Source organism: Nannospalax galili, unplaced genomic scaffold (assembly GCF_000622305.1).
Source record: "Nannospalax galili isolate Female #2095 unplaced genomic scaffold, S.galili_v1.0 scaffold1076, whole genome shotgun sequence".
In the NCBI taxonomy this organism is placed as follows: Eukaryota; Metazoa; Chordata; class Mammalia; order Rodentia; family Spalacidae; genus Nannospalax; species Nannospalax galili.
Genome location: NW_008338348.1, coordinates 203,274 through 219,798, shown reverse-complemented (window position 1 = coordinate 219,798; position 16,525 = coordinate 203,274). Strand labels below are relative to the sequence as shown.

General features: G+C 49.0%; 1 protein-coding gene across 1 annotated transcript in view; it reads left to right on the top strand.

The window, feature by feature from the left end:
• Otop1 (otopetrin 1) overlaps window positions 1-16,088 on the top strand; it is a 41,509-nt gene extending 25,421 nt beyond the window's left edge. The window contains exons 3-6 of the mRNA XM_008833121.3: window positions 1,257-1,315; window positions 7,041-7,171; window positions 9,989-10,896; window positions 13,926-16,088. Coding sequence (XP_008831343.1) covers window positions 1,257-1,315; window positions 7,041-7,171; window positions 9,989-10,896; window positions 13,926-14,096 — 1,269 coding nt within the window. The 3' untranslated portion in view covers window positions 14,097-16,088. The remainder of the gene's footprint in view (window positions 1-1,256; window positions 1,316-7,040; window positions 7,172-9,988; window positions 10,897-13,925) is intronic.
• The last annotated feature ends 437 nt before the right edge of the window (window positions 16,089-16,525 follow it).

Genomic DNA, 16,525 nt, shown 5'->3' with positions numbered 1-16,525 from the left:
CCTCCACCCATGTTGACACTGCTCCATCCATGTTGACACTGCTCCATCCATGTTGACAGCGCTCCATCCATGTTGACACTGCTCCATCCATGTTGACCCTGTTCCATTCATGTTGACAGTACTCCATCCATGTTGACAGTGCTCCATCCATGTTGACAGTGCTCCACCCATGTTGACACTGCTCCATTCATGTTGATAGTGCTCCATCCATGTTGACACTGCTCCATCCATGTTGACAGCTCAACAGGCCCACTCTGAGCTCTCCTGCTTTCTCAGAGCCCCCAGGGCAAGTCCCCTATTTTGCAGAGGAGAGAAGCAGAGTCAGAAAGCTTCCTGCACCTGGGCAAAGCCTCGTCTGCAGCAAAGAGGGACCTGGATTTGTCCTCAGATTGGACATAGTTTGAACATCTCTAATAGGAAGCTCAAATCTGAAAAGCTTCAAAATCAGAAACTTTTGAGTTGGTAGTACAATGCTGCAATTAGAAAATACCACACTGTGCAAGCTTGTTTTATTCACAAAATGATTTTAAAAGATGCTCAAAATTACCATCAGGCTGTGCATGCAAGGTATTATAAAACCAAAATGAATTTAGATATTAGACTTGAGGTCCAAGATCTTTTCATCTCCAGAATCTCAGACCCTTTCCATCCCAAGCATTTCAGGTGGGGGAGACTCAACCTGTGCCACTGTCCTCTTTGCCTGTGCCCTGCATTGCCATAGGAGGTGGCCCCACCGGGGGACTGGATCACATTCTGAGAAGAGAAAAGTAAGAGCCTAGCACACACCATTCTCATTCATTAAGAATGCTCAGCCTTTGCTTTCTGGGCGCTGGTGCACAGTGTCTGGAAAATTCTTGGACAAAACTTGACAAGTGTGATTAGAACAGGTTAGAGAATTTCATGACAGACAGGCTGCTGTTCACACAGCCATCGTAGAGCAGATACCCTCAGCCAGTTGTACATCTCCATCCACAGCAGACATCTCTAGTCAATTGTAGCACTCTTTCCACATTAGACATCCTTAGTTGTGGCACTCCATCACAGCAGACCTCCTTAATCAGTTGCAGCACAGCTTCCTCGTGAACAGGGCGGGCCCTACCTTGTTTCTCATTTGGTCACTGTCCCCACTGGGGAATGGCTCTGCTGCAATGAGGAGGGTCATTTGCTCCCCCTCCCAATTTTATAACTTCTCAAGTGTGCAGGTACAATATCTGTTTTCCCACTGACGTGCCTTTTCTTCCTTTATTTCCGTCTAGGTCTATTTTCTCTGGGGGCATGCAAAGGATATTATCCTGTCTTTCAAAACACTGGAAAGGTAAAATCTATGAGCAATTGCTTTACATGTTTAACTTGACATTTGTTTAGATTAGACTTTAGAACAAACCAAACCCAAGACTGGTATCATGCTGGGGTTAGAAACCCCGAGAGCAACTCCCCACTCCACCCTGAAAGCAAATTCTGTCTCAGACCTTCAGCCCCTTCCTGCCCAGCACTGGAGGTGGAAGATGTGGGTGTGGACTCTGCTCTCAGCCCCCATTCCCTTCCATGGACCTCAGTTTCCTCAGTGGTGGGGATCAGGGAGGTGGCTTACCTCTAAGGACAGAGAGGTAGTGGACACAAAGCTCACGGCCTGTGCTCATCAGGTGCTGGGCCTGCCGCTCTCTGTGTCCTCATTGCTCTCCTGGGTGATTGCAGGTCGCTGTGATAAATATCTGAATCAAGGCCAACTTGGGAGAAAGGGTTTATTGCATCTTACACTTCCAAGTGACAGTCTGTCTTTGAGGGAAGTCAGGAAGGAACAGAAGTAGGGACCATGGAGGTTCACCGCTTACTGGCCTGCTCCTCTGTCCTGTGCTCAGCCTGCTTTCTTATACGACCCAGGACCACCTGTCCAGGGTGACTGTCCACAATGGGCTGAGCCCCTCTACATCATTCAACAGTCAAGAAATGGCCACACTGACATGGCCATATGCAAAGCCAATAGAGGAAATTCACCAGTTGAGGGTCCCTCCTCCCAGATGTGTCAAGTTGACAAGTGAAGCCAACCATGACAGGGTTGGTCAAGGAGAGAGTGTCAAGGAAGAAGGGGTGGAGTCCCCAGGCACAGGTTATGTGTGGATGGATCAAGGGGTCAGCACTTACTTTATGGAAAGATCCAGCATCATACACACACCCCACAAGGAACAAAATATCTCCTAGAATTTGAGATGACTACTGACCTTGAGAAGATGGCTGATATGTGACCCCTGAACAGAATGGCTTCAACAGGCCACTGAGATAGAACTAAATTCCGCTAACCAAGCACATCTTTGATGACCCCAGCTTGCACAAGGCTGGAGGCCTGGTGTTGGGGTGAGAGGTAATGAGGCTGAGGTGTCCTTGGCTGTGTGAGAGGCATCCTGGAGTTGGCATCTGCAATGTGGTGGGATGTGACTCAGTTGGTAGAGTGCTTGCCTAGGATGCATGAGGCCCTGGTTTCAATCTCCAACACTGAATAAACCTGGCAGGGAGGCATGGAGGTGCAAGCCTATAATCCCAGCGCTCAAGAGGTAAAGGTAGGAGGATTGAGTTCGAAGTCATCCTGGGCTCTATGTGGATAGAGAGTTTGAGACCAGCTCAGGCAAGGCTTCCATGACCTTTACCACATTCAGTCCACGCCCAGTTCTGTGTGGAGGTAAGCCATAAAGTCTGCATTAACACAAGGCCATTGGCCCTATCAGGACAGGAGGCTCGCAGGAAGCCCAGGGGCCCCAGCATGGTACATGCCTGGATTTGGGTCTGGGTGTGTCCCCTTTCACGCATCCAGGAGCATAGGACCATCTCCACGTGTGGCCTAATCTTCCTTCCCTCCATTCACAGCTCCAGATCAAGGCTTGCTGGCTCCGTCCCAGGCTGCAGACATCTGACTCCACAGACTGACTCTTTTTGTTTTTTGATAGAATCTTCCTAGTCTCAGCCCAGCTAAAAGCCTGGAAGTCACTATGTGGACCAGTCTGGCCTTGATCTAACAGAGATCCACCTGCCTCTGTCTCTTGAGTGCTGGGATTAAAAGCATGTGCCACCATACCAGGCGTCGGAGTGCCTCTTGACTCTCGTCCTTCATGTTGAATTGTGCTCTGCTTTCGGAGAGAGCATGCCACCGTGAGGAGTGTTTGGGAACCCCAAGCTACTGTTGCCACCTGACTCCCCATGTGTGAGGGTGTGTGGAGTGATAAGCATTTAAGCTTGTGAGGGTGGGGGCCCCTGAGGGACTCTTGTAAGAAAGAGTCCCTGAGGACTGAGGGGAGGGGCTCTTGTAAGAAAGAAACCCTAGAGAACTGCCTCTCTCAAAGTTTTTTATCTATTTTTTTGAGTGTGTGTGTGTGTGTGCGTGTGTGTGTATCTATGGGTGAATGTGCCACAGTCCATGTGTGGAGGTCAGAGGACAAATTGAGGGTGTCAGTTCTCTCCGTCCACCATGTGGGTCTCAGGGATCAAACTCAGATCATCCTTACCATCAGCAAGCATCCTTACCTACTGAGCCATCTTGCTGGCCCCAAGAACTGCTTTTCTCTAGAGAAGGGGTAGTTCTATGTCCAAGTCAAGATGCGATTGAGGTTGGTGTTGGGTGAGGTTCTTGTCTGTCCTCACACCATGGAGAGCAAGCTCTGGTGTCCTTTCGCTTCTTTAAAGACACCAGTCCTGGGGGCTGGAGAGATGGCTCAGCAGTTACGAACACTGGCTGTTCTTGCAGAAGACCCAAGTTTGAATCCCAGCACCCACATGGGAGCCAACAACTGTTCCAAGGGATCCAACAACCTCTTCTGTCCTCTGAGGGCATTGCACAACATGGGTGCACTTAGCTACATGCAGGCAATACACACATACACATAATATAAAAATAATAAATAAATAAGATATTAACAAAAAAAGACACCAATCATAAAGATTAGGGCCAACCTGATGGGTTCATTAAACCTAACTCCTTTGAACCTAACTCCTTCTTTGAAGGTTCTGTCTCCAAATACAGTCACCCAGGGGCTAAAGTGTCAACACAGAAATTTGGGGTTGTCCTGGTGATATAATTCAGCCCCTGACACCTACCGTTAAACATTTTTATTTTATGTGGATGATTGTTTTGCCTGCATGCATGTAGGTGCGCCGTGTGTGTGAGGCCCACGGAGGCCAGAAGAAGGCATCCCTGGAACTGGAGTTAAGGATGATTGTTAGCCATCATGTGGATGCTGGGAACCAATCCTGGGTCCTCTGCAGGAATACCTAGTGCTCTTAACTGCTGAGCCATCTCTACAGCCACCATTTGAGTTAATTTTTGTATATGATTAGAAGTATGGGGACATTATGTTTGTGTTTCATTTTCTGTATGTTTATTACCATGGCTCTTAAGTGCCATCTCTCTCTCTCTCTCTCTCTCTCTCTCTCTCTCTCAGCTTGCTGGTGGCAGAGAGTCCAGGCTAACTTGATGAACTTTCCCTGAACACTATAACTATGTCTCATAACAGCTGTGCCAATTACAGACCACAGATAGTGTCAAATCCCCACTTAGCAGATGAGGAAACAGGCTCAGAGCAGTGACCGTGTGACAGCCGCTGCATGTGGCTCTGAGGTCTGAACTTCTAGCCGCCTTAGGCATCCCGGTTCTTTAATCTCGGCCTCAAGGCATCTGTCCCAGGTGCTCCCAGGCAGAGCAGCACTTGTCCCTGCCTCTGAGCTCTGTGCTGTCCAGGGAGCAGCCACCAGCCACGGAGGCTACGCTCTGATTTCAGGGGCCAGTGTGAAAACAGAGCAGAAGCAATCTCTGCAATGGGGTTTTGTACTGATTAGATAGATTAACAATCAGATCACAGTATGTTCACTTGTTCTCATGTGTTGTTTTTTGAATATAGCCACTGGCCAGTTCACAGTTACACAGGCGGCTCCCACCTTGTCACTTCTGGGGCAGCGGCTGCTCCGGGCTCTGCTGTGGACATCGGTCACACATGGGCCTGTCTTGGCTTTGCTTGTGGGACACACTTGTGCCCCTCCCCTTGGCCTCATCCCCTCACTGGAGAGTGAGGGGTCTGAGGGACTTAAAGCAGGAACTTTGTAGAGTTTGTAGAGCAAGGTTCGGTGAGATGCCAACTTCTCTAGAAACGGTGGAAGATGTGGCGGTGCCAAGTATGTGTGGTGGGTGACCAAGGCTAGGTGCTCCTCGGGGGCAGGGCTGGTCTCAGGTACTGATGGTCCCCACAGCTCCCTGTTGCTGCAGTGGCAGGTCCTGCTGGGCCCTGCCAGCTTCTAGAAGAACTTGCTGTTTCTCCTGTCTGTAGTGCCTCCATCCTGTCACCTCTACTGCCAGAGGCTGCCGAAACATTTCTTCTGGGTGGGGAACAGCCCTTGCTGCTTCTGTCCAGTTGAAAGGGACAGCACTTATCCAGGTGAATGGGAAGCACCATTGGCTCCTGGGAGTCTCCCTGTCACCACACTCTGGGTGTACACTCTAAGTGTGGGAAGGCATCAGGCATGGGGAATGACACTTACCCTTAGCTTGGACGACCTTTTCCATGTTGGCCTCGGGAGCCTGCAATAATCATGGCAGATACGTGGCCAAACCGTGTGGCCCTTTCTGACCTGTGCTGCCTCTGAGACTTCAGCTGGCTCAGGATTGGGCAGTGCAGTGGAGCAGGGAAGGGAGAGACAGAAGGGCAGCTGTGCGCACTATGATAAAAGAAAAGCCACCTGCCGGAGGTGGTGGCTTTGTCTGCTCTGTCAAAGGCTGCATAGAGTAAGCTGACCATTAGCTGTAGCAACGGGCCAGACACAGAGCCAGGTGGGTGGACAGACACCCCTGCTGTTTGTCTCCTTCTGCACTGGTCCTGGCTGGTCTGCCATGTCAAGGGAGGCTGGGTCATACGGGAAGGCTTTCCCTGCCTGGGCTCTTGGAACACCTGGGCTCAGCTGGGGTAGAAACTCAGGGAATGGTGGGAGTGTCAAGGACACAGCTGTTCCAGTTCCCTATAGTGGGTCGCGGATAAGTGTTCTCTATGCTGCACAGCGGGGCACACATGGCTGCCCTGGGCTGTGCTGTTTTTAGTATGGGTCTCTCTCCCAGATAGCCAGGCTGCTGTGTCTTCTGTGTGCCTGGAAGCTGTCCATGAGGACCCCCTCTCTAACCTGTAGCCACTCCCTCAGCACGGAGTTTACCCAGGCAGGAGCCGTGTTGTTCCCTTCTCTATCTCTCCTGTTCCCTAGAATCCTGCATCTACCTTCGTCCTTGTCCCCTCTTTGATCTTCTTCCTGGGGAGGTAGTGTGCATAGAGGCAAAGGCAGGACACTGGACTTTGATTCTTCACAGCCCACCATGACTATTTACTCTAGGCATGAGTGTGGAGAAGTCCTGAACCTAGCTGGGACCCTGGGAGCCCAACAGTGTGTTCTAGAGTAGCCCTTCCCCAGGTTTCCACTCTGCCACCCTCAGTGGGGTGAGGCTTCATCCTGTATGCTTGTTTCACGGTTACGAGATGGTTGCCTTTGTGTCATCACTCAAGACTATTAAAAGGAGACAAGCTTTTGTCATGCTTAGCTCATCAAATAAGCAAAACTTTTAGTAATGTGCCATCGCTTACACCTTATATCCCCCTGGGAAGCCCAGTTGCAAGGGAAGCCAGAAAGAGGGGTGTGTGGACTGTTTTAGTGCCTTTATGGGCTGGTGGGAAAGCGGAGGAGGTAGATGGTGATGGCTGGGTTGGTCAGTCAGTCAGCAGTGAGGGTGTACCTGCTGTCTGCAGCCCACGGCCACCCTTCATTCCTCTCATGTTGCCTCTGTTTCTCCTTTGGAGAAAGGGTTTGGGCTCTGGGCTTGGTTGCATGTCTTTAACAAATTTCCTTCCTCATTGCCCTGCCAGCTGGACCCACCCAAGGCCGGGGCCAGCCCATGTCCCAGCGGAGGGAGGAGGACAGTGTGCACACATGTGCCTGTGCCTGTGCACAGGATGTAGCTCACTTGTGGGATAAGCGCTTTCCCAGGGCCTTGTAAGAGCTGGTATTTGGTGTCTATTTTTCAGGTTTGGGGTGATCCACTCGGTGTTCACAAACCTGCTGCTGTGGGCCAACAGCGTCCTGAATGAGTCCAAGCACCAACTGAATGAACACAAGGAGAGGCTCATCACTCTGGGCTTTGGCAACATCACCATCGGTGAGGGAGCACCCCCCCCCCCCAGGGCACGAAGCCTACAGAGCAGACAGCCTGCTGCTGTGGGCCATCCTCCTAACCCCCAGGCCTTCATTCTGGCCCCTGGGCAGTGCCCAGGGTGAAATTACAGGTTTCATCTTTGACTGGGGACGAGGAGGCTCAGGGTTTTCATTTGGGTGTCTGCCTCTCACAGCCCATTGGCTGGAGGACTCAGGGCTTCTGTTTTCCACCGTGGGAGACTGGCTGTGTCTCTGTCGGGAGTTTAATTAAGCCTCTCTCAGTAGATCTTTCTTCTAAAGGGATGGCTGGAGAGCTCAGAGAGCCTGAGGTGATGAGCTCAGTCCCCCGAGATTAACTTGAAGGTTTTAGCTGACTGTATTTGGTTAATAGTTGGGCACATCTTTCTTCTCTCTTGTGCCTTTAAGATTAATCCTTACATTTTTCTCCCAGAGTCTTTGAGATGTTCAAACACCTCTCTGAGGACATCTGGGCTAGAAGAAGGCAGAGGGAGGAGAAGTGGAGGACTGGGGTGGGCTACTGTCTCATCACCTGCTATCTGTGTGATCTTGAGAGGCCATTCAGCTTCTCCAGACCTGCCTTTCCTCTGTGTAAAGTGAGACCTGAGCCCCATGCTTCCAAAGATTCTTCTAGCTTTAGCCTGCTGTAGGTGGACCGGGGCAGCCTGGGCCAGATGCCCAGTGACTTTGCTGTCTCCTCACAGCAGGATGAGGTTGCCTGCTGGTCAGACCCCATGCTGTGACTTCTCTGGCCCTCTTTTGGGAAGTGCTTTCTTGGTCTCATTCCCTCCTTGGGAACAACAGCAGGGATAATCATAACGAAGGCAAACATTCATTAGGCACTTCTTGACTTTTATTAGGTACTTGTTGACTGACAGGGTTCCAGTGGTTCACAAGCCTCATTAACTCTGGCCTCACTTGGAGGTGGGCAACTGAGCAATGTTAACCTTTAATGGGGAGAGCCATTGAGCCATTCTTAAAATTGGTTTCAGAACCCTGAGTGGGTCTAGCCAGCATTAAAAAATTCTGGCTATATGATTGACTTTCTCTATTTCTTTTTGGCTATACTGGGGATCGAACCCAGGGCCTTGTGCATGCTAGGTTCTGTTCCAGCTCTGGTATGATTTTCTGCTGCCCTATGATTACTTTTCCTAAATCAGTAAAACACATTTCTAAAACAGTTTTTACTTGAAATTGACAAATAAAAATGATGTATATATTTATCACATTTAACATATACAGCATGTATGTACATTTGAAGTGTGTGTATCCATCATGGATTGGCTAAATCAAGTGAGTTAACATATGTACAACCCATACACTCACTGGTAAAGTGCATCTTAGTTATCATTTTTATTTTTTATTTATTTATTTTCAAATATTTTATTTATTATTTTTATTTTATATATGTGCGTGTATTGCCTGCATGTATGTGAGTGCACCTGTGTCGCGCAATGCCCGCAGAGGACAGAAGAGGCTGTCAGATCCCCTGGAACTGGAGTCACGGACAGTTGTTAGCTGCCATGTGGGAGCTGGGATTCAAACCCAGGTCTTCTGCAAGAACAACCAGTGTTCTTAACCGCTGAGCCATCTCTCCAGCCCCTAGTTATCATTTTTAATGGCTGCCTACTACTTCCTTGTACAATTGTGCCAAAATTCACTTAAAATTTTAAGTGATTAGACATTGATCTCTCTCTCTCTCACCCTTAATTTTATATGCATAATTCTACCTAGCTTCTATTTTATTTAAAAATTACTTTTATTTATTTATTTATTTATTTATTTATTTACATGTGTATGTGTGTGGGGTGGCGCCACTTCAAGGTTATCTAGGCCAGAGGACAACTTGAGGACAACTTAAGTTGGTTTCCCCCTTCCACCTTGTGAGTGCTGGGGATCAATCCAAGCCCGCAGGCACGGCAGAAAGCACCTTTATCTGCTGAGCCATCTTGCCCACATAATTTTTTTTGAGACAAGGCTTTGCTCACCTGGTGTTCACTATGCAGCTCAGTCTGGCCTCAAACGTCTGGCAATTCTCCTGTCTCAACCTCCCAAGTGCTGGGATTACATGTGCAAGCCACTACACAAGCTTCTCCCAACATTCTGAGCTCTGTGGAGTGGGACAACTGGGGTTGTGGTCAGGGTCCGTCTGTGCTGTCTTTAAGGCCCTCATCCACAGCCATCTTTATTGGCCGTCCTCCCTGTGGGAAGTAGCTCTTTGCTCTAGCCCTGGGGCCCTCTGCGCAGTTGGCCTGCCCTCCCGCTATTCATGTCTCTAGTGGGCATTGCTCTGAAACACATAGTTTAAAAACCCACGCACCAAAGCCATATACACAGAGAAAATCTAGACAGCATGAGGAGACAAGATAGAATAAAATACAACCCCCGCTGTTTCCCATCGCTGCGAACAATGTAGTTTACATGCCTCCAGTTCTTTCCTCTGTCCACACAGCTGCCCATCACTGACACGTCTATCTACACAGATGGAGTCATCACTACCCTCTTTAGAAACTGACTTTTGTGTTTCTGTGGTACCTTTTGGACCATGTTTATGTGGTGATTAGCCAATTTCTGCAATGCCATTTATAACAACGGTAGGACAATCTAGCATATGGATGTACTATGACTTATGCTCATCTGACTCTTTAGGGTCTGTGCCTAGCTCCTCAATTTAGTCATGATGTTAAACACGGTCACACCTTTGTAGATTTTGGTCCAGGGGAGAGGTCCAGGCTAAAGGGCTTGTTGGCCTGGCCATCACCCGCACTGATGGCCCTCTCTTGTGCTCTGCCTGTCACCCTAGTTTTGGATGACCACACACCGCAGTGTAACTGCACGCCACCTGCTCTCTGCTCTACCCTGTCCCACGGGATCTATTACCTGTACCCCTTCAACATCGAGTACCAAATCCTGGCCTCCACCATGCTGTATGTGCTCTGGAAGAACATCGGGCGCAGGGTGGACAGCATGCCACAGCAGAAGATGACATGCAGGTTCGATGGGGTCCTGGTGGGTGCAGCACTAGGCCTGGTGGTGCTGGCTGCCACCATTGCTGTGGTAGGGGTGTACATGATCCACATCGGGTGCTCCAAGTCCCAGAGCGAGTCGGCGCTCACCATGTTCTACCTGTATGCCATCATCCTGCTATTGCTCATGGGGACTGCTGGGCTGGTGGGATGCTGGATTTACAGGGTGGATGAGAAGTCCCTGGACGAGTCCAAAAACCCAGCCCGCAAGCTGGATGTAGACCTCTTGGTGGCCACGGCCTCTGGCTCCTGGCTCCTCTCCTGGGGCTCCATCCTGGCCATTGCCTGTGCTGAGACTCGCCCATCATATACCTGGTACAACCTGCCCTACTCCATCCTGGTGATCATGGAGAAGTACATTCAGAACCTCTTCATCATTGAATCGGTCCACCAGGAGCCCGATGGCATCCCTGAGGACATCCGCACTCTCCGCGTGGTCACCGTCTATAGTGGCGAGGCCGCCACCCTTGCTGCTTCAGGCCTTGGGAGCCAAGGGGTGACTGGGAATGGGTCATCTGCCACCAACGGGAATCTGTGTCTGCAGCAGGCGAGCAGCAAAGAAGACCGGGAGGCTGGCTGGGAAGGGGTGGAGGGCACAGCCCGCCATCCCAGCTTCCTGCGGAGCGGCACCAAGCGGAGGCTCCTCAGGAACATCACTGCCTTTCTCTTCCTCTGCAACATCTCGGTAATCTGCAGTCAGCTGTTGTTAGCCCGCACGTGTGTGTGTGTGTGTGTGTGTACGTGTGTGTACACATGAACTGTGTGTGTGCTGTGTGTGGGTGTGTGTGCACAGCACTGTGTGTACAGTGGTGTGTGTGTGTGTGTGTGTGTGTGTGTGTGTGTGTGTACACATGAACTGTGTGTGTGCTGTGTGTAGGTGTGTGTGCACATGCACTGTGTGTACAGTGTATGTATGCTGTATATGTGTGTGCTGTGGGTATATGCATATGTACTTTATATGTGCTGTGTGTGCACATGCACTGTGTGTGCTCTGTGTGTGCACGTGAGTACATGCATATGCTCAGTGTATGTGTTCTATGTGTGTGTTCTATGCATGTGCTGTATGTTTGTATGCTGTATGTGTGCTATGTGCTCTATGTGTGTGTGTTCTATGTGTGTGTTTTTGTGTCTCTGTGTATGCTTTTGTGTATGCAAGTTCTGTGTATGTGGGTGTGTGATGTCCAGACTGATGATGTTGGGATGTCTTCCTGTTTCTGTGAGCTGACATCTCTCACTGAACCTTGTGCTCATTGACTGGCCAGCCAGCAAGCCTCAGGGGTCCTGTCCCCACTCCCCCACGGTGGGGGTTACAGACACTGTTGCCACTCCAGGCTCTTTACACGGGTGCTAGGGATCCAAATTTTGGTCTGCAGTCTTGCACAGCAAGTGCTTTACGCACAGAGCCATGTCCCCAGTTTTTCAGCATTTTACACCAATCAATCTATTGTTCAAACCTTTTTCCAATGGCATGGGAGTCTTGGATAGAAATAAGAAATCTCCCTGGCAGCTGAGTGGAGAAAGGTCTGCTGGGGTCGAGTGGGAGCAGGGAGCAGGGGGCTGCTGCAATGGTCCTGGCAGGGGGATGGCCTGGCTGGGTGGGGGTGGAGCCTCATCGAAGGAGGTGCAGAGTAGAGGCACACTGGTTGATGGGGTGGTGGGGTGATGTTTAAGAGGCAGAGGGAAAACATAGATGGTGTGGAGTTTGGACTGAACATCTGGGAGGAAGATGCCGCTGTTAAGGCAGGAATGTGGAAGGTAGGTGAGTTTGAGATATGTTTCTGACACTCAGTGGAAAATATGTGCTGTCTCAGGTGGGAGGCTTATGTGGAAGTCAGAGGTCGCTAGCTGGTGTTTATGAACAGGATTTGGGCACCAGCCCCACGTGTCATGTGTAAGGAGAACGGGAGGGGGCTCATGAAGACTGAACAAAAAGGGAGCCAGAAGAGGTGACTGTTGGGAAGGAAGGCTGATGTGGTAGGACGAAACCCTCTCTAAGCCCAAGAAGCCATGGGCAAGGTACACCCCAGGGGGAGTTCTCAGTAGAGGTATAAATGAAGGCTGTATGTGTCAGTCACCTGCTGCTGCACAAGAAATGACCCCCAAACATGGCAACTTAAACCCACAAGTGTTTACCATATGGAAGCTTCTCCAGCGAATCCCAGTGCAGCAAGGATGGGTGTCTGATCATGTTCCTGGCCTGGCTGCAGGCTGTCAGCTGGTACTGCCCTTCTTCCAAGACTTCCCTCTGGGGACCTGGATTCAATCCCTTTGTGGGTTGTTGGATGCAAAACACGAGTCCTCTGTTGCTGCTGGCGGGGGCGGGGCCAGGGGGCACCCTCTGCTCTTTGCTCTGCAGCCTCTTCACAAGGCAGCTCAGCCTAGGAACTTACCCTTCTCTCTTGCAATGGAGTGGGGAGATGGCTGACAGTTCCTTTTGTAACGTAAGCCTGGAAGTAAGGCTTTTGTTAGCAGTGAGCCAGTAAGGTCATGGAGGATCAGGAACTTGACTCTAAGATCTGGGGATTCCTGGGATCATGCTGGAGGGCACCTGCCATAGCTTGGAGTCACGAGCAGCAGGAACATTCAGTAAGAAAGAAAAGGGCCCAGGGCGATAGAGGGAGTCCTGATAACCTGAAGAGTGGTGACTGGGGAGGGGACCGAGGCTGAGAGGAGGTGGGGACCGGCGTATTGCTTCTATTGATTGTCAAGTTCTACCAACTTGTTTTTGCTTTTATTCTTGTCAGCCCTCCAGAGAGGGATGAGTATTCCCATGTTACAGATGAGAAGACTGTGGGGTGGGCCATAGGGATGGAGAGAAATGGAGACGTTAAAAAAGTTTTATTTGTGGGCTGGAGAGGTGTCTCAGCGGTTAAGAGCACTGACTGTTCTTGCAGAGGACCCAGGTTCCAATCCCAGCAACTACATAGTAGCTAACAACTGTCCATAACTTCAGTTCCAGGGGATCCAAGCCTTCTGTCCTCCATGGACATTGAATGGCATTGGTGCATTTACACTTAGGCACAACACTCATACACATAATAATAATAAAAGAAGCTTTATTTGGGTCTGAGTGCGAGCTGAGGGGTACAGATTGATCCATGCAGGCTCTTGGATTTGATGGCTCCCATGGGCATGAGGAAAGCTGGGCAGTCTTCCCATCACCCTGGCCAGTGTGACTCACTCTCTGTGAGCCTGGGATTTGCATGGGGACCCTAGGTGTCTTGGAAGTTGCTCACCATGGCAGGGGGTATGTTCGTCAGCCTCTACTTACTGCTACTTACTGTGACCAAACGCCTGCAGTAAACAGCTTAAGATTGAGTCAGGCTCACATTTTTGGAGCTTTCGGGTCCTGGTTGGATGGCTCCACAGGCCTCTGGTAGACTATCCCCGGGAAGGGCATGGCAGAGGAAGGCAGCTTACCTCCCAGCAGGCAGAGAGACAGGGAGCAGGTGTGGGGGCACGTCCCAGTGACTTACCGCCTCCAACTGGGTCTCACATCATAATTGTCCATTCAGCTATGAACATATTTGTGGGTTGACCCACTGATGAAGTCAGCACTCTCATGATCCAGCCACCTCTAGGTAGCCTGTCAGCTGGGGACTGGGCCTTGAACACATGTGGCTCTGGGGACACTGTCTGGTGGATTGGCTATAGAAGGCTGTCTCTCTGGAGACACTGTATGGTGAACCAGTAACAGAAGGCTATTTCTTTCAGCTCTGGATCCCCCCTGCCTTTGGCTGCCGCCCTGAGTATGACAACGGATTGGAGGAAGTTGTCTTTGGTTTTGAACCTTGGATCATAGCAGTCAACCTGGCCATGCCCTTCTCTATTTTCTACCGGATGCATGCAGCTGCCTCCCTCTTTGAGGTCTATTGTAAAATCTAGCTTGAGTCCACACAAATGGAGAAGGAACACAGGAACAAGGGAGCTCTGGAGCCACCTGGGGAGGGCCCAGCTGGATGAACACTGCCTGAAAAACGTGGGCAGGGCACCTTTGTGGACATGGCCATGCTTCCTGTGGCTGGAGCTGCCCATCACCTTGAGTGAGGGCTGACAGATCGAATGCCCAAGGTGGCTGGGACCGTCTTCCCTCGGTCAGCCAAATCCAAACAATTTGGTTTCCTCCTGGTGAAGACCTTCTGTTTTAGAAGAATGGGCTTTTGGCTGGGGAAACATTATCCAGTTTTTCTGACAAGCGTTTTCTGTTTTTACTGTTTGTAATTGATGTGACTATATACAATCTTTTCCTGACCCTCTATGTTGGTCATTTGAAATTTTTTCCTTCTCAGAGCTGCTGAGCATAGATAGAAATGTGTCTTAGTTCATGGTTTAGTTTCTGAACCAGTTTAATTTTTGGACAAAGTTACTTTTAATCAACTGCATGGAAATTTCATCTAGATTAATACAAACAGACAAACTTACCTGAAATTTTGGCACATTTTTTTTATTTGTGATCATTTTGAAGGATTAGAAAATGAATTTTGCCATCCCTTTTTTTTTCTATGTCAGCTTTATTACATAGGAAACGTGGACATTTTTGAAGAATAGACAAGAAAAATGACCCGTGATGCATTGTTAACAATTACTGTTTAATGTCTTTGTATACCTCTTCTGACCATTACGTGTAGCGCTCTTTTTATTGAACCTGCTGATGATAACCCAACACTTCTAATTTTATATCCACTTGTTTCCCTCTTGACAATACGATAAATCTTCTCCTGTACTGTTGTAAGCTCTTTAGCATTGTCATTTTACTGCTGCATGATAGCTTCTCAGATGAATGTACCAAGAATAACTTGCTTTCCTTGTCTTGATTTTACAGTGCTTATAACTGCTTGCTTTTATAAGAGACCTTGCAAAAACCAACCATGTCGGGAAAGCATTTCTTATATTTAGAATTCCTTTTAGCCGGGCATGGTGGCACACGCCTTTGATTCCAGCACTTGGGAGGCAGAGGCAGGCAGATCTCTGTGAGTTCCAGGCCAGCTGGGGCTACAGGGAGACCCTGTCTCAAAACAACAACAACAACAACAAAAAAGATAAATGGTTGGCCCTTCATATCCATCAATCCCACCTCTACATTCAGCCTTTGGATAGAAAGCATTTTCAAGCATTGCATCTTGGGGCTAGCAAGATGGCTCAAAGGTAGCTTGCTGTTCTTGCAGAGGACCGGAGTTTAGTTCCCAGCATTGTAACTCCAGCTCCCCTGTTACTCCAGCTCCAGTGGATCCAGTGCCTTCTTCTGGCCTCACATTCACACATATACATAAATAAAAATAAAATAAACCTTAAAAAGAATTGTCTCTGGCAGACTTTTCCTTGCCACTATTCATTAAACAGTACAATCGAGCAGCCATTTGTGTGGCATTTATATTGTGTAAAGTAGTTTTTCTTTGAGACAGGATCTCATATCTCCTAGGCTGGTATCAAACTTGCTATCTAGCCAAGGATGAATGTGAACTCCTATTTTCCTGCCTCCTCTCAAGTGCTGGGCTATAGAAATGTACCACCGTGCCTGTTTTTATACTGTGCTGGGGGAAGCAAACCCTGGGCCTCATGCGTACTAGGCAAGAACTCTAACAACTGAGTCATACCCCCAGACCTGTATTAGGTAACCTGGAGCTGATATGATAGATGAAGAGACTTACAGGCTACATGCACATACAGTGCCTTGTTGTGGAAGGGATTTGGGCATCCAAGGATCTTGGTGGCCACAGGGGTCCCTAGAATCAGTCCCCTATGGATACCAAGGGACAACTAGGGACAACTGGATGCTTAACATCAGAATGCCAGGCTCAAAGGTTATAAGCATTTTCAAGTCTCCTAAGGAATACTGACATTTGAGTAAGTCTTTGTACATTGTTTTCCCTAACTATTTTGAAGACACAATAAAATAGGTTTACTTATGTAAATGTGAATATTGTTTTGAGTGATTTTGACAGCACAGGGAATGGAAATATCTTTTTGAAAATATCTTATTATTTTTACTTTATGTATATGATTGTATTGCCTGCATGTAGGTAGGTGCACCCATGTCGTTCACTGTCTGTGGAGATCAGAAGAAGGCGCCAGATCCCCTGGAACTAGAGCTACGGACAGTTGTTAGCTGCCATGTGGATGCTGGGATTTGAACCCAGGCCCTCTGCAAGAGCAGTTAGTTCTCTTAACCACTGAACCATCACTCCAGCCCCCAAATATCTTTTTTTTTTTTTTTACATGAGTGAAATACTTTGTTCATTTTAGGGCAAAAGGGGAACCCCCCCCACACACAAAAAAATAAGATGTATGTTCTAACACCACAAGATGTTGCCTAA